Source organism: Arachis hypogaea, chromosome 13 (genome assembly GCF_003086295.3).
Source record: "Arachis hypogaea cultivar Tifrunner chromosome 13, arahy.Tifrunner.gnm2.J5K5, whole genome shotgun sequence".
Classification (NCBI taxonomy): Eukaryota; Viridiplantae; Streptophyta; class Magnoliopsida; order Fabales; family Fabaceae; genus Arachis; species Arachis hypogaea.
In genome coordinates, this window is record NC_092048.1 from 5,669,274 (window position 1) to 5,693,169 (window position 23,896).

General features: G+C 33.4%; 2 protein-coding genes across 2 annotated transcripts; both read left to right on the top strand.

Annotated features, from left to right (window-relative positions):
- The first annotated feature begins 386 nt into the window (after nucleotides 1–386).
- On the top strand, nucleotides 387–11,293 carry LOC112736733 (probable aquaporin NIP7-1). The gene is made up of 5 exons (XM_029291311.2): nucleotides 387–565; nucleotides 1,318–1,542; nucleotides 2,446–2,640; nucleotides 2,743–2,804; nucleotides 10,738–11,293. The coding sequence occupies exons 1-5, from the start codon at nucleotides 563–565 to the stop codon at nucleotides 10,940–10,942; spliced, it is 690 nt and encodes a 229-aa protein (XP_029147144.2). The 5' UTR covers nucleotides 387–562; the 3' UTR covers nucleotides 10,943–11,293.
- Nucleotides 11,294–12,804: 1,511 nt separating this feature from the next.
- On the top strand, nucleotides 12,805–18,339 carry LOC112736734 (calmodulin calcium-dependent NAD kinase). Its single transcript, XM_025786307.3, has 9 exons — nucleotides 12,805–12,951; nucleotides 13,038–13,223; nucleotides 13,842–14,065; nucleotides 14,167–14,228; nucleotides 14,323–14,544; nucleotides 14,763–14,889; nucleotides 15,394–15,716; nucleotides 16,324–16,468; nucleotides 17,979–18,339. The coding sequence occupies exons 1-9, from the start codon at nucleotides 12,942–12,944 to the stop codon at nucleotides 18,231–18,233; spliced, it is 1,554 nt and encodes a 517-aa protein (XP_025642092.3). The 5' UTR covers nucleotides 12,805–12,941; the 3' UTR covers nucleotides 18,234–18,339.
- Nucleotides 18,340–23,896: the final 5,557 nt, after the last annotated feature.

The window sequence follows — 23,896 nt, forward strand, 5'->3', positions numbered from 1 at the left end:
TCATAGTGATGAGAAAGTGGTTGAGATCTAGCTTTTAGTTTGGATTCTACAGAGTCATCAAATGAACAGAAAAAGGGTAATACCTATGATCATAAAAAGATTTTTTCTTAACTTGTAGGAAAGTAATGGTTAACTTTCTTAGATTGAAGCAGTTAATAAGCACAAATTGCTCTCCTTTTCTAATATTCTAATAACACTTCACTACCACATAACACATGAACCGTGTGTTAATGCCTTTATAAGAAGCCAAAAAAGTGTGATCAACAAAAACTTCCCAACAATATTCTAAGGTACCATGTTCTTATTGTAGTGTAGTTTTTTTTTTTTTTTTTTTTTGAGGACTATAGTTTTGTTGATCATAATAATAATTTATATGACAGACATGTATGAAAATCAAGCATCTCCTGATGTCTCAAATTATGCATCAAGTAGTGGAATCTCTTCTGGGGATGATAATAAAGGGATTGGTTATAGAGCTGCAAAATCAAAGCATTTATATCTTTTGGGTAGCAATTCTTGGTTTCAATCCTTTCCCTTCAAAATTGATCTCAATTTTGTTCGTATGGTAAGTCAATATTCAAGCTTTCTATGTTTATTTAGAGTTAGCAATCTCATCATCATTTTGTGATAAATCTTCTGAAGTAATCTTAGCACAATTTTATTTCAACATACATAGTTGTATTGCATAATACTGTATGATGTATTTTGGAATTAGATTAAGATGTATATGACAAACTAAGAATTCAAGTAAGGATGATAATGCGACTCATATTTATATATTCATGGATATTCATTATGTCCCTATTCGATTGAGATGGATAATTATCTGCTCTAGTGCGAAAGTGAATTTTGAGTAGAGCGAATTTTTGTTTAAAACGGGACAGAGTCGAGTCATAGGCATACCGCATATTTGTCCTAATATGAACTAATATACATAATATATATTATAGAATATGTAAAATTAATAAAAAAAATTAATTTTAAAAGTTATAAGAACGAATAAAAATGAGACAAGTATTTACAGGAATAAATTAGGATACAAAATTTTACTATATATAAAAATATAATAGAACATACAGAATTAGATTGTGCAAAAATTAACATACAAGAGAGAATGTTAGATAGAAAAAGAGATTTAGGAAGACAATGACTTAGGTATTCACTAATTCCTACTATGGCTAAGTCCAATACTACTAATTGAAAAATTAGCCCATTAATACTTACATAGTTATATGTATTATGAAAATCAATGTGATTGGGTTTTGAATGTTATTGTTATATGAGAAGTGTAAATTGTTTTTTGTTACATATATAAAGGTGATGGCAGAGGTGATTGGAACATTTATTTTGATGTTCTGTGTAAGTGGAATAATAGCAAGCACAAAATTCCAAAGTGGCGAAGTGGGGCTTCTAGAGTATGCAGCCACAGCAGGATTAACAGTGGTTGTAATCATCTTCTCCATAGGACCAATTTCTTGTGCACATGTCAACCCAGCCGTCACAATTGCCTTTGCCACAATTGGTCATGTTCCATGGTACAAGGTACTAAACCTTAAAAGCATTCACTCACTTTATTTATAACTTCACTCAATTTTTTTTTTTATTAAAGATAGGAGACTTGAACCCAGTCTTTTAATTGAGTATGGAAAGATAATGTTATTTGAGCTATAACTCATTGGCCACTCAATTTTTAGTTTGATCCTTATAGTTTATATATTCGTGATTAAGACTTTATATATAGGAAAAGTTTTCGAGAAAAACCTTATATTATATTATATCTATCGTTTTTAGAACTAAATCAAATTATTCAAATTAATTAAAAATCAGTAATCAAATTGATCTTTAGGATAAAAATCGGTTGAGTCAATCAACCAAAATTAGAAAAATTAGGTCAAAAATAAAAAAAATCGATTAAAAGTTTGATAAATTGGTCAAATCGATTTGAACTTTTATAAGTTAATCAGTTTAAAATAAATAATAAAATACAAAAATTTATTTTTAAGATTATATATTATACAAAAATATATTATTTTATTATATTTAGTTCAATTTCAATTAAATTACGATTGAACTTTTAAATTTTTAAATTTTTAACTCTTTCGATTTGAATTTTTTAAATCTTGATTATATCTCACTTTGTATAAAAAAATTTGTGATAAGATTTCTCCGTTGTTAAGAAAAATTCATATAAAATAGTAATTTATCCTCCGACATACAGATTCGATCACAAATTTTATATTAAAGAAACTGAACCCAAAAACATTTATGCAATATGATAATTTGATTAGAAAATTACTTCAAAGAAAATTTTTATACAAGATATAAGAATTTGATTATAAATTTTTAAACTATAATAACCTAAATAAAACCAAGAGAATATACCCCGTTAAAATTCAGGTAGCTAGCATAATTTATTCTTTTTGTTTATTTTGTTGAACTGAACAGGTTCCAATTTACATAATAGCACAGATAGCAGGTTCTATATTTGCCACATTCATAGGTAGCCTTGTTTATGGCATAAAATCAGAGGTTATGATCACAAGGCCAATCCAAGGTTGCAACTCTGCATTCTGGGTTGAACTCATTGCAACTTTCATCATCATGTTCCTTGTTGCAGCTTTGACATCTGAGTATGAATCAGTAAGGAATACATAATTAAATTATTGATTAAGTTCTTTAATTATTAAACTATTTTACATTTATCTACAATAAGCTGAAACCTAAGACAAACTATTTATGCAGGTTGGGCAATTATCTGGCTTTGTTGCTGGAATTGCAATTGGTCTTGCTGTACTAATCACAGGGTAATTAACTACAAATTATTAACAAATTCTTATTTTTCCTCTCTATTTTTGGTTAAATTATTTTTGAGATCCTTTAATTTTATTCAGATTTCAATTAGGTCTATATAATTTAAAAACTTGTGATCAATTTTGTGGTCTATATAAAAATTAGGGTAAAATATATTTTTTATTCTTAATATTTGTGCATTTTTTTTTAAAAATACTCCTAACATTTAATTTCATTTAAGTTTGTACTAACGTTTTCGATTCATTTAATTTTGTCATTAACGTTTTCGCTTTGTGTCAAAATTATCCTTAAAAATTTTTAATTTTGCCCCTAATATATTTTTTGAACAAAAGGAGCTCAACACACTAAAGTGGAGCAAGTAGGAAATAAAGACAATAACGAAAACAAGAACATAAACACGGTACCAAGAATCTAATCCGTTGTCATCTCCGACATTGCTATCAAAAACCAAACGGATCAACCCTGCACCATTCCCTGTAACTCAAAAACGACCTATTCTTAATAGCATCAACTCCTGTCAAAGTATTCTGAAAAACTCTCCGATTCCGTTCCAACCAAATGTTCCAGACAACTGCAAAGAATCCTACCAATCACTTCTTTTGCTCAGAGTTACCACCAGGCACTTCAGTCCAACTCTCAAACAGCTCTTTGACCGTCCCTAAAACTGTCCAAGCTTTATCAATTATCAGCACTTGTCAACCACGCGCACCATACCTGCCATGTAAACTCACAGCCAAGAAACAAATGATGCACAAATTCTATTTCCTTTTTACACAAACTACAAATGTTATCATTATGATGTATAATTCCTACTCTACTCAATCTCTCTTTAGTGTTGACTCTGCCTACTAAGACGAACCATGCAAACAGTTCAATTCTTGGAGGGACCAATCATCTCCATATGGTACTAGTGAAGTTGTAGCTTGTGATGTCCTCCGAAAGAGTCTCTTTCTGCACACCAACATAAAGGAATTAGTAGAAAAAATACATGTCATGTTAAATTTCCATATAATTGTATCCTCTCTATCAGATGCTAGTCTGACTAGCCGTAATCTGTCATGAAGTTGATTGAGTAACTCTAGCTCCCATTGGAATAATTATCTCCTCCACTGAAAGTTCCATATCCACTCTAACCCATCCCAAAACCCACAGTCCCCTATGACAGATCCTTGTTGATTTGAAACAGAGAAGAGTCTCGGAAAACTATCTTTTAAAGAGCCACTTTGTAACCAATCATCCTGCCAGAATCTAATACGCCTGCCATTTCCCAACTCCATAGACAAACCATTCATCATATCTCTTACCTCTTGTTCTCTAATATTAAGTTGGTAAATATTTTTCCACGGGCCACCTCTTGACGGTAAAGGCTATTTTGACAACATTACAGATGGGTTCAACTGATTACAAGAACAAACAACCTTCTTCCACAACGAGCAATCTTCCTTCGAAAAGTGCCACCACCACTTGAACAGAAGCGACACATTTCTGATTAAAGCATCCCCCACCCCTAAACTGCCCAACTTTTTCAGAGCTTGCACCAATTCCCATTTCACAAGAGGTATACCATTATTTCCATCTTCTTTACTCCATAAAAACCTTCTTTGCAACCCTATAATCCTTTCTGCAACCGCCTTTCGCATTTTATACAAGCTTAAGTAGTATACTAGCAAGCTATTAAGAACAGGTTTTATGAGAACCAACTTACCAGCTTTGTTGAGAGACTTCGCTTTTCATAGGCTCAGCTTATCTTCCACCTTGTCAATGATTGGTTTTCAGGTTTTCACCAACCGAGGATTTTCACCTAGAGGAATTCCCAAGTATCTGATAGGTAGAGTAGCTTCAGTACATGCCAACAAACCACACATATTCGTCACCCATTCCTTCTCACAGTTAACCAAAATCAAGCTTGACTTATCAAAGTTAATGCTCAGACCAGACATCAGTTCAAAACAACGCAGAAGTCTCTTATAGTTCACTAGTGTCTCCGTTTCCTGTGGGCAAAATAATATGGTGTCATCTGCAAATTGGAGATGCGACAACTCTATGTTGTCACTCCCTACCAACAATGGAGAAATGCGACCATTCCTGACTGCCTCACCCACCATCTTGTGCAAGACGTCAACTACAAGAACGAACAGAAAAGGAGAAAGAGGATCTCCTTGTCTAAGACCTCTCTCCATCTTAAACGGCTTGGATGATGACCCATTAATCAACACTGACATAGATGCTGTAGTCACACATTCCTTCACCCATGTCCTCCATCTAAGACCAAAATCCATCTTCTGTAGCACAATATCCACAAAGCTCCATCTCACCCTGTCGTACGCTTAACGCTACCCATGTTACATTAGCGTCCGTTGGTAGCTTTGCACTTTGGAAGAATTCCAACACAACTGTAATAAATTATTGACCAATCTCATCCCAACATTTCTTTATGAAGTTTATATTGTTTCCATCACTACCCGGTGCTTTGCTGGACTCACAATCCCAAACTGCCTCTTGTATCTCCTCCGGTGATGGCATCACCTCTAACAATGCTGCATCTTCGTCATCAATCTGTTCTACCAACCCATCTCGGATCCCAATCATAGGGGCAAATTCCTGTCGATACAGATCTTTATAAAATTCTGTAATAGCAAGCTTTATTCTGGCCTGGTTCGTCACTAATCTGCCATTAATTACTAGAGAATCGATTATGTTGTTCCTCCTTCTAGCCGACGCCAGGATATGGAAGTATCTAATGTTCTTGTCCATATCTCTAGCATGTTGAGAGTGAGACATCTGCTTCCAATGGATCTCCTTTCTGGCATACCACTTCGCACAACAAGTCACAAGAGCCTTCCGTCTGGCCTCCACTGTTCCATCATAGCTACCAGCACTAACCATATCATCAATCTTCTTAATCTCCTCCTCAAACTTCTTTATCCTGTCATCCATGCCGCCAAAATTGTCTTTATGCCATCTCCTCAGCGGTATCATCAAGGCCTGCAGCTTATTAGTGAACTGAGTCTCACCCAAATTCCGCCACTCATCCTTCACCATCCTCAAAAACCCTTCATGTGTAAACCAGGAATCCAAGCTTTGAAAAGGTCTTGGACCCGCACTCAGTCTTGTATCTTCTAGAATCAACGGGCAGTGATCTGATAGACCTCTTGGTCCCCCTTTCAATCGAGTATCTGGAAACTACTCAAGCCACTCCATACTGACAAGAATCCTATCAATGCGGCTACAAGAATGACCTCGAAACCATGTGAACTGCCGATCAGTTAACGGTAAATCCACTAACTGTAAATCTTGTACCCATTCCTTAAAATCTTCCGCTGTAGCCGGCAGAGTAACAGTGCCTTTCCTTTCCTCCAACCTTAGTATCTCATTGAAATCCCCCATGAAACAAAATGGAACTTGACATAAGCCCAAAATGTAGCTCAACTCCTTCCACATCATCAGTTTCTCCCTTCGCGTATGTGCTTCATACACCAAGCAGAATGCACAGTTCAAGTTATTTTTTGTCAACAAACCTTCAACGCATAGCCAACCATCCCTTTATAGCAGTTCGATTGTTTAAACAACAAATCATCCCACATTAACAATAAGCCGTCAGACGCACCTACTGATTCTACATAGTCCCAACCCACTGTGTCACATCCCCACAAACGTACTACATCAAACTTAGTCATTACCTCCCTCTTAGTTTCAATCAAACCTATCATATTTAATCTATAATTTTTCTTCAACTCTTTCACCAGACTTAACTTCCCATCCCCTCTTAGTCCTCTAACATTCCAGCAACTATAAATCATTTAAATGAATTTTTACATACCATGCTATGTTGTTTGGGCCTGCTCCTCCTAGCTTTCTCTTTCTGTTTTGCCATCCTTCTCTTTGCCGCAAGTTCTTCATTTTGGCTTTGTAAAATCGCCATAATATCTTCTTCTTCATCATAAAAAACCATACCAGATTCCACGGCTAACTTCCATGTTTCCTTATTTTCGGCCAACTGTCCTTCCTCCGTAAACCTCTGGTCAGCAATTTGATTTGTGACTTCTGTTCCTGTTTCGGATCCAACATCCTCAGTAGCCCGTTCTTTGACGTTCTCATGTTTCACAGCTTTGTCTTCACCTGCTTCTACTACCACATCGTTCTCCCTCTCTTGCAATTGCAATATTTGGCCCATCTGGTTTTCCCGGTCCATTCTTCCTTCAACCACCTCCTCCGCGTCCAGCCCTTGGTTGTACCCTTTCACCATGTTCGGCACTACCAAGCTCTCCTCAATTATACTACCACCTCCCCATGCTTGGCTTCCATCCGGCACTTCCAAGCTGTGCAAGCCTTGAGCACGCATGACGCCACCTCACAGCGCAAAGGAACGTGACTCGCAGTCCTTGGCAGCGGCGTGAACTGGAGCGTGTGAGAGTTGGAACGCTCCACTCGTGCAGCCTTACTCATCATTCACAAGGGAGGGCCCCGCTTGCACTGAACCAGATCCCATGATCAGCTTTCGACCTGGCCCAGCTTCCTTGGCACTATCTTGTTGAATGCGCAGACCTAATTGGTCATGATACGGCGGCCCACCAAATTGATGGCCCAGGACGAGCCTTGACTTATAACATTCCTTTTGGGAATTCTTATTTGTAAAACCCACGCTCTTTTCTTCCCATCCTTTGTTCTTGTCTTCAAAATTCTTGGACCCACTTCCTTTATCAAAGCAAACCTGTGTAACCATTCTTTCCGACTCAATCTCCGCACAATCATCAAAATTCTCACAATCATCCTCCCCATTAATTTCTTTAATTCTGAACGAATCTGTTATCCATTGCAGTTGATACGGATTTAAATGGTCTTGATTGCATTCGTTCAAAAAAATATCTGATATTACCATTCTACAATTATCTTCATCACTTTCGTTAGTCCGTGTCATGATTAGCTCAGCCGCCGGATCCCACACCGTCGCCATGGCCACTATTCCACCACCATGTGAACTAGAGCTTCCACATGTTGGCCTAACGATTACATCTTCCGTCAAGCATTTTTCCCCATGTATCTCGCAACCCACCTCCTTTACAAAGACATCAAAGCCACTAGTTCCCACAGTGATATGCACCCATTCCTTAATTATGTCAAACACACAAATGTCAATTAACACTCGGCCAACACTGAAAGATAAGGCAGACTTTGTCATTTCATCACATTTTACTACTTCCCTCCATAGGCCGCCTATCGTGTTGAATGTATTCACTGACCAAATATGTAGGGGCACTCCATAACATTCTAACCAGACTCTTCTAGTCTCACCGCGTTCTAATTCCTCCCATCGCCAAATGCTATGAAAGAATTGCAAAAAGCTATTCATTTTGAAGGTATAAGCTTCCTTTGCGTTCTTCACAGAATCAAAAACTAATAAGGCTTTATATGCTCCAAGTTCTCTGACTTCAACAATCTGAGGGAAGTTCTTGCTGATTGCTCTCTCTAACGATTTGAAATCAATGGCCGTCGTCGTTCCTCCGACCAAGCTCCTCAGCAGCCAATCGAAATTCTCTTTTGCTATTGGGACTTCAATCTTCTTCGTCCAACCATTCTCATGCGGGTCCTTGACAGAAGTATCCTTCTTAGTTGCTTTCACTCTTGTAAGACCTTTTTCTCTCTGAGGTTGCCTACTTTCTTCAACAGATCTTGCAATGTCTCCCTTACGTAGCCCAGTGTTCTTCCCTTCCATTGGCCTTCTATACTTAGCCTCACCTACGTAGATTGTCTTCCCCCTTATGCACGTTTGATGCATTTCTGATATAGCCTTCACAGCCCCCCTTTCGTTGTATAGCGAACAAATGCAAACAAAAGAACCTTCCCGTTTTTTACCTTCCGAGCAAGATAAATGTCATTGATTCGTCCTGTCCAATGAAACAAGTGATAAAGTTCTTTCTTCGAGATATCTTGTGGCAGATTGTTAACAAAAACGGTGAAAGAATCGTTTACCAAGCGTTGATGCTCTTCTCGATTCCAAATCCTAGGATCCTTTATCTGTAAATTCCTAGCTCTACCCCACTCAGTGTTTCCCACTCTCACTCTCTATCTCTCTAAAAATTTTGTCCTTAATATTATACATGGAGTTAACACTCACGAGTGATTTTGACACAAATAAAAAATATTAGAGACAAAATTGAATCCAACTAACATTAGAGGCATTTTAAAAAAAAAAAAATTGTAAACATTAGAGACAAAAAATATATTTTACTCTAAAAATTATTTTAATCAAATTTGATCCTGTGAGTTACATATTTAAATTCAAACCTCTAGGTTGTGCCAAGGTGCAAACATTTTTTTAACTATATCTCTATGGTTTGAAAATATGGTAATCAAAGTATCAAACCCTAGTCTGAAACCCAAATGAAAAAAAGTTGAATAAAAAATTTTCTATAGTATAGGGATAGAATAAAAAATTTAAACAGGAAATATTCTGGGCTTGATTGAGAAAATATTTATTTGATATGGAGACTTAATTATAAATAATTAATCTATATAGATAATCGACTTATAATTTTATAGTAAATTTAAATACAAAATCTTAAACGATAAAAAACAGTTAAAAGTTAGTTAGAATTATAGACATTTTTAAAATAATTAAATTAATTATTATTTAAAAATATTATATATATACTAAAAATTAGTCACTATGACTGTGTTTGGTTTTGAGAACAGGACAAGATACCACAAGACACAAAGGACAAAAATATCAAAATTAATATCCTTATATTTTATTTGGTGATAAACTAAAATAAATTATAAAAATCTAATTTATCTCTTTTTTTTTCATTCAAAAGATTTAGAAATAAAATATAATGATGAAAAAATATAATTGAAAAATTAACAAGAATAAAAAAAATAAAAAATAAGTTGTATCTCTTATTAGTATCTCTAAATTTTTTCTATCAGAATGGACACAAAATACATTAATTCAGTGTGTCTAGACACAATGTTTTTGTACATATCTCATTTGTCAAACACGATTTTATATCTATGTATCCTTATCTCAATATTTCATGCTGCTAAACAAATACAGCTTATATATTCACGTAGAAGTGCCAATTTAACCCTAGATCCTAAGGACTAGTCCCAAACTCGCACTCTAAAGCCCGACCCTACACTAATTATATCTTTTAAAAGGTCTTTATCAAACTTAATTCACAATAATCTTTAAATAAAAAGATTAAACCTCCCCGTTCAAGAGTTGATTCCAAATTATTTAAAGACTCAAGACACTCATCTGATGATAACGATTAACTCTAAACAACTACCAATCCAACTTAAATGACTTATGGATTTTAATTTATTGAGCTGCTCTCGACCAACTAAAATTACTTACTAGCCGCTCTACATCTTAATCGATTGACTTTAGGTAGATCATTGACTGTCTCTAACCAATCCCGAATAAACCACCAATCGTCCATGCCGACTTTGGTCGACACTCGACCGACTGCAATTAATTTCGAATAATGTAGAATAAAAAATGGTAAAAATATAATAAATTTAAATAATTTATTAAATATGATTGAAATAAGAGATCAAAGTATAAAATAAAAAAAAAATTAAAAGAACTAACATTAGAATTAACCTAAGTCCTATAAAATTTTGGCTATGTTGGATTTGTTTTAAAAAATAATTTTTTTTTTATTTTTTATCTATCGCCAAAATCTTATAAAAAAGGTTTTATTGACATTTTAATATTTATATATAAATATATATGTTATTTTTCTCAATTTTAATATATATTTTATATTTCAACACAAAATTTATAAATTTTTTGTGTATATATAACAAGATTGATTTTAATAACATATACTAAATCTTATCTTATTAGATAACATCCACTATACACATAGTAGTTTTTATTTGAATAACAGAGTGCTCTGTTTTGTGTGTGTGGAATTGAAGGCCTGTGTCAGGTGGATCAATGAACCCTGCAAGATCATTAGGACCAGCAATTGTTTCATGGAAATTCAAGGACATTTGGATATACATGATAGCCCCAAGTGGTGGAGCCATAGCAGGAGCTCAAACCCTTCGTTTTCTTCGCCTTAATAAGGACCAACCTTGCAACACCGATGTTGGTCACCCCATACCCTATTGTTCAAGTTAGTAAAATAATAAAAAACCAAGCTAATGTAAGAAAATTAAAGAAGGTGAATTGTTGATTGTAACCCTGTTTTTGTGTCCCTAGGGAGAAATGGAAATGGACCCATGATTTTGGTGGTAGAGAAAAATTGGAGCTTGTTATCTGAAAGAGTAGAAGGGTTCAGACAAAGATATGTCTTAGGAAAAAAAGGGAATACCAGATGATCATGTGGATCCCAATGTTTAATTACTAGTTTATTTTTCTAATTACTATTTTATTATCATAGTTTGCCGTTGAAACATGTTAACATTGATTTTCGAGTATGTAAGTATATCAAATAATTTTAATGAAATTTTACGGAGACAATTTATGAAATATAAGCTTTAAATTCAATGAAAATTTTATAAAAAAAAAAATTATTCAACTATGTAACAATTGTATATAGTCATTAATAAAAAAATATATAACAATGCAGAATGATTATGCATTTATATTTGTAATCAACTTTATAGATAATATAATATAATTAAATTAAATTAAATTTATAATTAAAATAATTAATAAATAATACTAAGTTTTTATTCATAGAAAAATTAAGAGAAAATTCCACTCCCCTCCCTTACGAGATGCTAAAATGACACTTCCCTCCCTTCTATTTTATAAATGTACATTTTCCTCCCTTCTAACTTTTAAAAAACTTCCTCTTTAATCAATTTTAAATTTTTTGTGTTAACTAATATTAACTTTATCTATTTTTTAACAAAAAATAAATTATTTTTTAAAAAAATACCCATTAGCAAAAATTTTATTTTTTATCATTAAATTTTGCTTACCAAAATACCCTTTAATAAATTTTTTTATTGATTAAATTGTATTTTTATCAAAATACTTTTAAAAAAATTAATAATTAAATTATTTTTTTCTAAGATACCTATCTTTCAATAATTTTTTAATTATTAAATTATGATTTTACCAAAATTTTTGTTAACAATTAATTTTATATTTTACAATTAATTTTTTGATATCAATATATATTATTTTAACATTAAATAAAAAAATCTTACTACTGTTAATATGTATAAAAATTAATATATATTGATATTGAAAAATAATCTTATTAAAATTTTTTATTTAATGTTAAAATAATATATATAGATATCGAAAAATTAATAATAAAATATAAAAAAATTATTAACGAAAATTTTGGTAAAATTATAATTTAATAATTAAAAAAATTATTAAAGGATATTTTTGAAAAAAAATATAATTATTAAATTTTTTTAAAAATACAATTTAATCAATAAAAGAATAATTTATTAAAGAGTATTTTGGTAAGCAAAATTTAATGATAAAAAATAAAATTTTTGCTAATGGGTATTTTTTTAAAAAATAATTTATTTTTTCTTAAAAAAAGGATAAAGTTAACATTAGTTAACTAAAAAAATTTAAAATGGATTAAAGAAGAGATTTTTAAAAGTTAGAAAGGAGGAGAATGTATATTTATAAAATAGAGGGGAGGAGAGTGTCATTTTAGCATCTCGTAGGGGAGGGGAGTGGAATTTTCTCAAAAATTAATGATATACTGCAAGAGAATTATTTTATGGAAAAGTCTAGGAGGCCAGCAACTTTTGTGTTTTTTGACCAGCACTTAACCATCAAAACAAAAATAAGTGATCTCCCACCATGAGATATAATCTCACACCATTAAAAATACTATTGATGACCAATTGATGGTTACAAAACACCAAAATTGCTCACCCTAGCATTCCTCTTATTTTATTTCTGCAAAAGGCAAAATATTTCTCAGACACGTGTAAGTCAATTAGCTTACAATGCATGCAAAAGCCGTACGTAATGAATAGAGGGAGAGAGAGAGAGAGGAATGAATAGAGTTTCCTTCAACACCACAATCAAATTCTTCGGAAATCAAAGAGAAAAAACCCCACAAGAACACAATCAATTCATCACATTCCTTCATTATCTCATTGTTCTTGTTCTTGGTAATAAATTCCATCCAAGAGAAATGCAGAGAGGTATGTAATGAATAATTCATCACATTCTTTAATAGCATCAATTTTATGTACAGATGTTGATGGATCGAAATTGAAATGTTTTGTAGATTATAATGGGAATGTTAAGCCAAGCGTTACACAGATCGTTGTGGCTTCATCCATTGGGTTGATATTTGCTGTGGCAATGTCTTATCGGATCAAGGTTATGAGAGATCGCAAGATAATGCCACTTTTGAGAATTTCAAGGGCAGGCAAACATACTCCAAGGCTTGAAAGATTCTCTCATTACGTAGGTAATAACAATAATAATAAAAAATCAAATTAGTGATAATAAATTTTGAGTTTTTGTGTTTGTGTTTGTGTTTATTAGGAAGATCCAATTGTTTAGTTTAGTTTAGTTTGGTTTATATACTATCATCACTGTAGGATTTAGTGTAGTTCCCTCCAAGTAGGAGAGACGCAATAATGATACAGACAATGTGAATTGTCAAGAACATAATAGATTAACATGCCAACAAGGATCGAATTTTAAATTTTTTTGGAGAAATTCTGCTACTATGTTAGGAAATTACTTATTCTAAAAGTTTAAGCTGACAAGAAGATACATATTTAATAATACAATCGTGTTTTAAATGTGATTAACTTTAGCAATGGTGGATCTTATACTATATTATACGAGGAAATGGCTGCTACCAAATTTTTTACATCACTTGTAAAATTTGTTTCCGATCTTTATTTCTTCTTATTAATTAACTTGGCCTCCCCTGAAAATTTTTTAATAAGTACTACTAACACTTAATCTCCTTCTATAAATGGTAGTGAAAGATAATGAAAAATTCAATTAGATGAGGTAGTACATTTCTATCAATTTAAATATGAATTGGACTATTGATTTTTGTGATTTGGTGCAGCTAGACAAATGGGGTTCAAAGATAGGAGGAGTTGTCCTCATCTGTGTAAATTAGCTTCTGAATACATAAGGAAGGCCGACGGATGCGAAGACGATATGTACGCCTTCTTCGAGGGCGAACCGGATGCAGATTCGCTCTTCGTGAAGCTCGTGGAGGAGTTTGAGAGATGCATTCTCAGTTACTTTTCATTCCATTGGAGCTACGGTGATCTATTGATAAGTCAGGTCTTAGTGAAGAGTTTAGTTTAGTTATTTCTAAATGTTGGAATCTTCTGCATTTGAATTGTTTATTTATACCACTAAGTGTTTTCCTTCCTATATTGCAGATATTGAGCTCTGAAAATGAGGCAAAAAAGAAGCTCAAGCACATAGTTATGGCCGCAACTAGGTGAGTGTGTGCGCGTGCGTATGCGTGTGTGTTACTATTATTTTTATTCCTCTCCTTTCGAAGTTAAATTAATAGTAGGATTTTGAACATACAGAGAACAAAGGGTTGAGAGGCTAACAAAGAATTTGAAGGTGGCGAGAGTTTTTAACACTTTAGTAGAAGAGATGAAAGCAATGGGACTTGTAACAACCGATGACTCGAGATGCACAGAAGTAATGGCTCCAGTAGCTCATAGCGATAGAAGCCCGGTGCTTCTCTTCATGGGTGGTGGCATGGGAGCCGGCAAGAGCACTGTGCTCAAGGACATTCTTAAAGAGTAAGACACCGAATATATACATAACAAGAATGTTATATGTACTATTATTTTTGTATATCGTTCTCATATATCTTTTATTTTTGGTATTAAACGTGATTGATAAGAAGTAACAGAAGATATAGTTATGTACACAGAAAATAGTACAAGCATAAGTTTTCTATATAAGATAAATTATTATGTGCATATGGAAATGGTCATAATTAGAGAAATTTGTGCAGACCTTTTTGGGCCGGAGCGGCAGGAAATGCTGTTATCATTGAGGCAGATGCCTTCAAAGAATCAGATGTTATCTATAGAGCCCTTAGTTCAAGGGGGCATCATGACATGATTCAAACAGCTGAATTGGTAAGATTGTTATAACATTGTTCTCTGATTTCATACTTATTCTAGAGACTTTTCTTTAATTATAATTGTCATAGTTTTGAGAATCAAACCAAACTAGCAAGTTCGATTGATCGGCTACCAGATTGGTCCCATTCTTGGTAAAAATTGGTCATAAAACTAGTAAACTAGGTGGTCGAATTGGCTCGGTTAAATCTCGGTTGAACTTTTAAACTTTCAAACATCTAACTCTACTTGTTGAATGACCAGTTTGACTTCATAACCTTGATTATTATTTGTTTATACACATGGTCTACCATAAGAGACGATATCATCTGTATAGTTAACTTTCACAAAAATAGTCGAAATTATGATTTGAAATAGATCAATCTTAAAAATTAGATACATGTCTTTTTTTCAAAATTATAAACATTTTAGTCCACCTAAAAGCCTAAATTCTAAGCACTTTTTTCCATAGTTTGACAATGGTTTGGGTTCTAGCATGATAAAAATCATTGATGAAAACAGGTTCACCAATCCTCCACAGATGCAGCCTCATCACTCCTAGTAACTGCACTAAATGAAGGGAGGGATGTGATCATGGATGGAACACTCTCTTGGGTACCATTTGTAGTGCAAACAATAACCATGGCCAGAAACGTCCATCGGAAGCGTTACCGGATGGGTGTCGGCTACAAGTTGAACAGTGATGGATCTGTAATTGAAAACTATTGGGAAATTATTGATGATGAAGAACCTGAACAAGTTGGAGGGAAAAAAAGAAAACCATATAGAATAGAGTTGGTTGGAGTAATTTGTGATGCTTACCTTGCCGTCATTAGAGGCATAAGGTTTGTTTCACAATCTTATTACATCCATTTCAATCAATCGTTTTAATTTATAATTCAGGTTTAATACTCAAATTCGTTAAAGATAATTCATTCTCTAAATTGATTCTCTAAAGAAGTTTTTTAGTCATATTCATACATGACATATACAATTGTAAGCTAAATAGATCATCTGGTCAGTTAGAAACAACACGAGGTATCACGTTAGATGGCACGTGTCACTAAATGATTGGTTGTACTTTTGACACATCAACCAATCATTTTGTGACACGTGAGTACGACATGTTATCATGGAATTGACAAAATGATCTATTTGACTTAAGGTTATAATTTTCAGAAACTAATATGACTAGAAAAATCTTTTTGGAATCAACTTAGAAACTGAATTATCTTTCAAAGAAGAATTTGAATATTAACTTTTATAATTCAATTTTTCAATGTAGCAAAACAGTAAAAGCATATTTATTTTAGAACAGAAGACAACTAAATCTAACTCCTTTTTCTAGCAAAGAAAAATTAGTCATAATTTTGATTTTTTAATACTAAATCTGGCATGATTATTCCAGTGTAAATGAATTATGCTAATAAGCAATTTTGAATGGGAACACAGGAGAGCTATCATGTGTAGAAGAGGAGTAAGAGTGAAATCTCAATTAAAATCTCACAAAAGGTTTGCTGATGCATTTATGACATATTGTAACCTAGTAGACAATGCCAGGTTATACAGTACCAATGCTTTGGAAGGCCCACCCAAGGTACACATAAACTTCTTTACATTCTTGCTCTACTTACTTTTTTAGAGAAAAGGACAAATAGGTCTTTGACCTTTTGGCCCGTAGACATTTATATCTTTGAGGATTTGAAAATACATTTAAGTCTTCGACTTTCTCAAAATCTGGACATATCGATCCCTGAATCTAATTTGTCCCATTTTAAAAACTCTCCACGTGTGCATTCGTATATTGGCCAGGCCAGTACAACGGAAGTCATGTTTGATTTTTCCGTTGAGTCTGCTAGACCCAATTGAACAGAAGGATCCATGTGTCCAGGTTTTAAGAAGGTCAATGACTTAAATGTATTTTCAAATCATTAGGGATTTAAATGTCCGCAAACCAAAAGGTTAAGGACCTATTTGTCCTTTTCTCTACTTTTTTAATAAATTTTAAATTTTAAATTTTTATATTTTTTAAATTTAAAATTAATTTTTTAACATTTTTTAGTAATTAGACAGTAACTTTCAGACACTATATATATATACTCATTGATTGAAAAAAAAAAGCCTTCAAATCTATGTTCCTTTTATTCAACCATCAATTTGTTTGTGCACCTACATTGATGCAAAACGATTAAACACCAAGAAATCATTCACCAATTAAAGATTTCTTTTTTTTTTCTTTTTCTTTTTAATTTTAACCTCTACATTTTAATAACACAACTATGACTTCACTTTGAAGTTTAAATAATAATACATCGAGTAATTAAATGCTCATTAATAATATGTTGAAACTAAATTGATATCTAAAATTACTCGTGAACTAATTTAAGAATATCACAAGATGTGTATTAAATAAGATAACTTTTGCATAGTGTTTTGAACAATCTTATCTTTCTAAACTATAGTAAAAGTGTAAGGAAAAGTATATGGAACCAAGAGGTGATCAGCCAAAAGGTAAACAACTTAACTAATTTATAATTATATTTAATTAATTTTATTTGTTTTTAATTTATAATATTTGATATTAATTGCTTCTCACCCCAAATTTAAATTCTGAATGATACGTTGGAGAAATAGGGGCAGGAATCACAGAACTTCCAACAATCCCGATTCTTAGTATATAAAAAACTTTATAAAATATATAAAAGAACATCCATTTAATATGAAAAAGAAACATTCTCATACTTAATAGAAGAAACATCCTAATGCCTAGCATAAGCACCATCTACACAGAGGTTTTGAATTCACCCAAAAATATTTGGCTGGTTTTTTGCTGATATCCTCTTGGTTCCCTAGCATTGTTGAAAGTGTAAAACCTTCTCGACTCTCACAACAAATAAGTACCCAAAAATGAGTAAGACACAAAATTATGATTTTGATAATTTTTTTCTACCACCTAGACATATTGAAATAATTTGAATATTAATCTAATTTCTTTAATTGGTATTGGTGGTTGTCTAACATGAAATTAGGATCCACCATTTTTCCCTCCATCTTTGCCATTACAACAAAATGTGAATCTCTATTGACTTGATAAGTTTTGTGTAAAGTTGATAGGATGGAAAGATAGAGACAAGACACTACTTGTTGATCCAGATGAAATTGATTGTTTGAGGAGAGTTGCAAGGTTGAATGAAGATGCTGAATCCATATATGAGCTTTACAAGCATCCTAATCCAGCTTTTGAAGCAGGATCAATTTGGAAAGACATTGTATTATCCCCTTCAAGGCTCAACATCCAACAAGAGCTTAAGTATTCTATCCAAAAAATTGAGAGACTCAAAGATAACTTCATGAAGGAGTGATAATGTTTTTTCAACCTTCTACACTTTAATTAAGATTTCATAGGTTATTGGAGTTTTGTAGAAGAGCAAAACTCAATTTATGTTGTACAAACTACACCAACAACATAGTTAAAATCTTGATTTTGAAAAGTGTATCATTTCTTTTTATGCTTACAGTTAAATTAAGATATGAGAAAGTACATTTTTTGTATATACCCATTTCGAAAAAATTTAAAAATTAAATATCTCTTAATCAATCTCTCATGGCGTATTAGAGAAGCTTCGTTGGAATTCAACTCTACGGTCTTCGGCAATATTTTTATTAAAAAGAGGAAATTGGAGGCTTATTTGAATTGTATTCAACGAAAAATGGAGGCTGACGATGATCCGATTTTGAAGCACAAAGAGAAAAAATTGAGAGCTGAGTATAATCTAGTTTTGGCCCAGGAAGAATTGCTTTGGTACCAGAAGTCAAGAGATCAATGGGTTCGGTATGGTGATAGAAATACTAGCTTTTTCCATATGCAAACCATCATTAGAAGAAAATCTAACAAGGTTCATGGGTTGCTGGTCGGTGATGGGTCCTGGTCTGATGATCCGAAAGTTTTGCAAAGAGAGGTCGTTCATTTTTTCAAAAATATTTTTTGCTCTACTGAGCCTGTTGAGGTTAATTGCATGGGAGAAATTCCTATGCCATCTCTTAGCCAGGATGCTTGTGATAATTTGTCTAAACCAGTAACAATGTTGGAGGTAAAAGAAGCTCTGGATAATATGAGCTCGTTCAAAGCTCCTGGGCCGGATGGTTTTCAAGTTTTTTTCTTCAAGGAATATTGGGATGTGGTGGGTCATGAGGTGTGGCGTACTGTTCAGAAAGCATTCTTAGGGGAGACTTTAAGCCATTCTTTGTTGGAAACTTTGATTGTTCTTATCCCTAAATGTGACCCTCCAACTAGATTGAAGGATTTTCGGCCAATAAGTCTTTGTAATGTAATTTATAAGCTAGTGACTAAAGTGCTGGTTAATAGATTACGACCTTTTTTGGATGAGATTGTTAGCCCAACTCAGGGAGGGTTTATACATGGTAGAGGAGCGCCTAATAATATTATTGTGGCCCAAGAAGTTCTTCACTTTCTTAAGCGGACAAAGTCTAGAAAAGGAGCTATGGCTTTTAAGATTGATTTAGAAAAGGCTTATGATAGAGTTGATTGGAATTTTCTTGAGCACACTCTTGAATCTTTTGGCTTTCCTTCTCTAATTATTCGGCTTGTAATGAATTGTGTTCAGGCTTCAAATCTTTCCATCCTTTGGAATGGGAATAGATTGGACAGCTTCCAACCTCGCAGAGGGCTCAGGCAAGGAGATCCAATTTCTCCTTATTTATTTGTTTTGTGCATGGAGAGATTGGCGTGCTTCATTTCCAAACAAGTTGACGAGGGTATTTGGGATGGTGTGGCTGTTTCTAGAGGAGGACCTAGAGTTTCTCACTTGATGTTTGCAGATGACCTCCTCCTTTTTTGTAAAGCGAAGAAAAATCAAGTTCAGAATGTTGTGCACACCTTGGAGTTGTTCTGCAAAGCTTCAGGTATGAAGGTTAACATTGAAAAATCTAAAGCTATTTGTTCTAGAAATATCTCTAATAGAAGGAAGGAAATGTTGTCTGGTGTTTCTCATATTCCTTTTACTAGTGACCTAGGCAAATACTTGGGGGTGAACCTTAACCATCCTCGAGCTGCTAGGTCTATTTTTTCGGACTCTTTAGAGAAGATCAAGAATAGGCTGGCTAGTTGGAAAGGTCGGCTCCTTAACAGAGCAGGCAGGCTTTGCTTAATTAAATCTGTTGCTTCTTCTCTTCCTATTTATCAGATGCAAGTGACTCTTTTTCCTACTCCGATTTGTCAAAAGATTGATTCTGTGCTTAGACAATTCTTGTGGAAGGGAAAGGTGGGGGAGCGATGCTTAAATTATGTCAAGTGGAGCAAAGTTGTCACTCCAAGAAAATATGGAGGCTTGGGAATTAGAGATACCCAGTGTGTAAATTTTGCTTTATTATGAAAGCTTGTTTGGCAATTACTGCATAATAATGATAAGCTTTGGGTAAGAATTATGTTGGCAAAATATTTATCTGGGAGGTCTTGCTTTTCATCCAATTTTTCTAATAATGTTTCAAGCACTTGGCGAGCGATTTATAAGACAATAGAAAAGCTTCGTGATGGTTTTGATTGGTGTACAAGCAGGATGTCTCAATCATTTTGGTATCATGCTTGGCGACCATGTGGAACACTAGCTCCTTTGGTTCCTTTTGTGCACATCTCTGATTCTCACTTGAAGCTAGAAGATGTTTGGTACCATGGACATTGGCGGTGGGATATTCTTTGCACAATGATTCCGGAAGAAGTTAAACTTGATTTGATGCTCTTTGATCCTATCAAGCAGGCAGGAGATAAAACAGGTTGGTTTTGGACAAACTCAAATACTCTCACCTACTCGACTAAAAGCGGGTATGAATGGCTATTGAAGAAGAAATTTGGCTGGAACGATAATGAAAATTGGCTTTGGCTTTGGCGCTTGAGAATATCGGAGAAGATAAAGTGTCTGCTCTGGCTTTGTCTCAACAACGGAGTTCCCACAGCTAGTTACCGGTTTCAAAGAGGTCTTGCTACTTCTGATTTTTGTCAGCGATGTTATCTTGCTCTAGAGGATATTAACCACTGCTTTAGGACTTGCCAAAAAGCTCGTCAGATTTGGATTAGCTTAAATTTGGGAATGACCGCTGAGGACTCTAGTTTGGATTTTGTGTCTTGGATTCGTTCTAACCTCAACAAAAATGAGTTTCTCTTTGCAGCGGCCTTTTGGTGGATTTGGAGGGATAGGAACAATGACATCTTCCATCAAGATGATCCATGGAGTAAGGAGAAAATTGTTCACTTAGTTCAACATGCTGCTCGCGATTTCTCTAAGGTTGTTACCAACCAAAAACATATTATTCCTTCCTCTTTGCAATATAACTGGGAACCACCTCCAATGAATGTCTGTAAAGTGAACTGCGATGCAAGCGTTTTTGAAAATGGGCAATTAGCGGGCTTTGGATGTATTATTAGAGACATCATGGGAATTTGGATGAAAGGTTGTTCTGCCAGTATACCTCTTTCTAGTGTTCTCTCTTGTGAGCTTCATGCTATTTGGAGAGGGCTTGTTATGGCTTGGGATTGCGAGTGTAAAGAGGTCATATGTGAAACTGATAATCTTGATGCATTTCTTCTTGTTTCGCGAGGCACAACCAGCATGATTACGAATGACTCTGATCTGCTTGGCAAAATCAAAGAGATGCTTCAGCGCAATTGTACAGCTACTTTAGTGCTCATCCAGCGTACAGCAAACAGAGCGGCTGATTTAATGGCTAAGACTGCTGCTTTAAACAAGCAGGTGTACCTAGAGTGGTTACAACCCCCTAATAATTTAGACATTATTATTAGAGAGGAATGTTACTCTTTCTCTTAGGTGTTTTTTCTTTGTGTTATGTTCAGTCACCAAAAATCTCTCATGGCGTGATTATGGGAGGCCATGTTATGTGTATCAGACGAGACTGGACCGATTAGTTCGAACTAAAAAATTGGTAAAACCATCTGCATTTAAATTAGTTAATGACAGTTAAATCTGTTAAAAATCAAACAATTCAACTCACAAAACTTATGCGAGTTTTTGGTTTTTTATAATTTTATTTGATGTTCTTGTTTCTTGGGTTTCCGACAATGTAAAATAAAGAAATTCCAAATAGAAGGCTACGATTTTGTTTCTAATAAACCCAAAAGACATGGTTTCTTCTTCTATTGAAATTTTTAAAGAAATATATAGGTACTCACTAGTCACTACTCACTAATAGGAGTGTTGGTGGTGCGGTTTGGATCGGTTTTGAGTCAAAAATTCATCCGACTCGAACACTAATTTTACTTGTCGTGCGGTTTGAATTTGATGATCTTTTTAAAAAAATCTGATCCAATTCGGTCTAATTTCAAACGGTTTAAATTGGATTGAATTTATGATTTTGTAAATTAAAAATAAAATAAATATACATAACAAGTTTCAGCATCAAATTTTAAATAACCAACAATAATATAACAAATCTCAATAATATTTTAAAAAACCAAAAATAACATAACAATAAAAATAAAATTATAGTTTAGTTAAAATAAATAAATAAATAAATATTATTTTAAATATAAAATATTTATTAAATAATAATAATACATGAATAATATAAAAATATATAATAAATTAAACATATATAAGTAATATTGTAAATATAATAATAAAATAATAAATGATAACACATTATGCAGTTTAGATTGGATTGGATAGGATCGCATGGTTTTGAGAAGTAGATCCGAAATCCAATCTGATCCATGTGGTTTACTAAAATTAGAATCCAATTAAATACAAATTAGTACGGTTTTAATCCATTTTTAATTTATATTGAATTGGATAAAGGATTTAATAATAATAATAATAATAATAATAATAATAATAATAATAATAATAATAATAATAATACATGAATAATATAAATCAGAAACTATGCCAGGTTGCTAAGGTGCTTTGAGGTGATGTCAGGGTTCAGTATCAACTTCGATAAGTCTAGTTTAATCCCAATCAATTGTGAACAGTCATGGACCTACAATATATGCAACTTATTGGGATGTAAGGAGGCTAACCTTCAAGTCAGATATCTTGGAATCTCTTTAGGAGCAAATCCAAGGCGGGTCAACACTTGGAAACCGATAATTGATAAAGTGGAGGAGAAGCTTAGCTTGTGAAAGGCAAAAGTGTTCAATAAAGCAGGTAAGTTAGTCCTTATTAAATTATACCGAATAGCTTGCCGGTTATTATTTGTTTGGATATAGAATTTCTCAATAAAATCTCGTTGCAAGTATAGTTTCTAAACCAACAAACAATCCACAATCAAAATTTTGTTTGGTTGTCACAATTCCAACCCCCGATATAAAAGTAACCGAAGTATTTAAATCTCGAGTCGTCTTCTCAAGGAGTTACAGTGAGGTATGCGTATTATTGGTTATGGTATCAAAACGGTTGGGGTGGTAAAAGTGCAAGAAATGTAAATCAACCAATTAAAGAAATACTTACTAAAGAGATGCATTCATGACAAGGGTTGAGAGTTAAGCTTTCTATCCTAGTCATTAATGATTATACAATATTTATCAAGAGCTTGTCTTATTTAGTCATCTCCAACAATGGAAGAAGGTACAAAATTATCTTCACATGCGAGAAAGTCAAATAAGATTAGTTAATCTCAATCCAAAAGTCCTAATCAACCTACTAATTGAATTAGCAAGAAATTAGAGTCAATGGAAACAATATTAACTAACAACCCTAGATCACCAATATAAATTGGGTATTGATGACTCAAGATTGCCTAATTCCTCTTTCCAAGCCAAGAATGCTAAAAAAAGCTACTCTAACATCCTTCCAAGCATTTTACCAAACACTTGGAGGGCATAAAAGGGAAAGCATGGTAAATAGCAAGAATTAATGAAATCTACTACTACTCAATACAAGAAAACAATAACAACAACTCAATTAAACAACATTGAACATGAATTGCCTCAAATTGTATTAAAGGAAATTGAAATAGAAAAGAATGTTCACAACATAAAAAGTAACCAAAACGA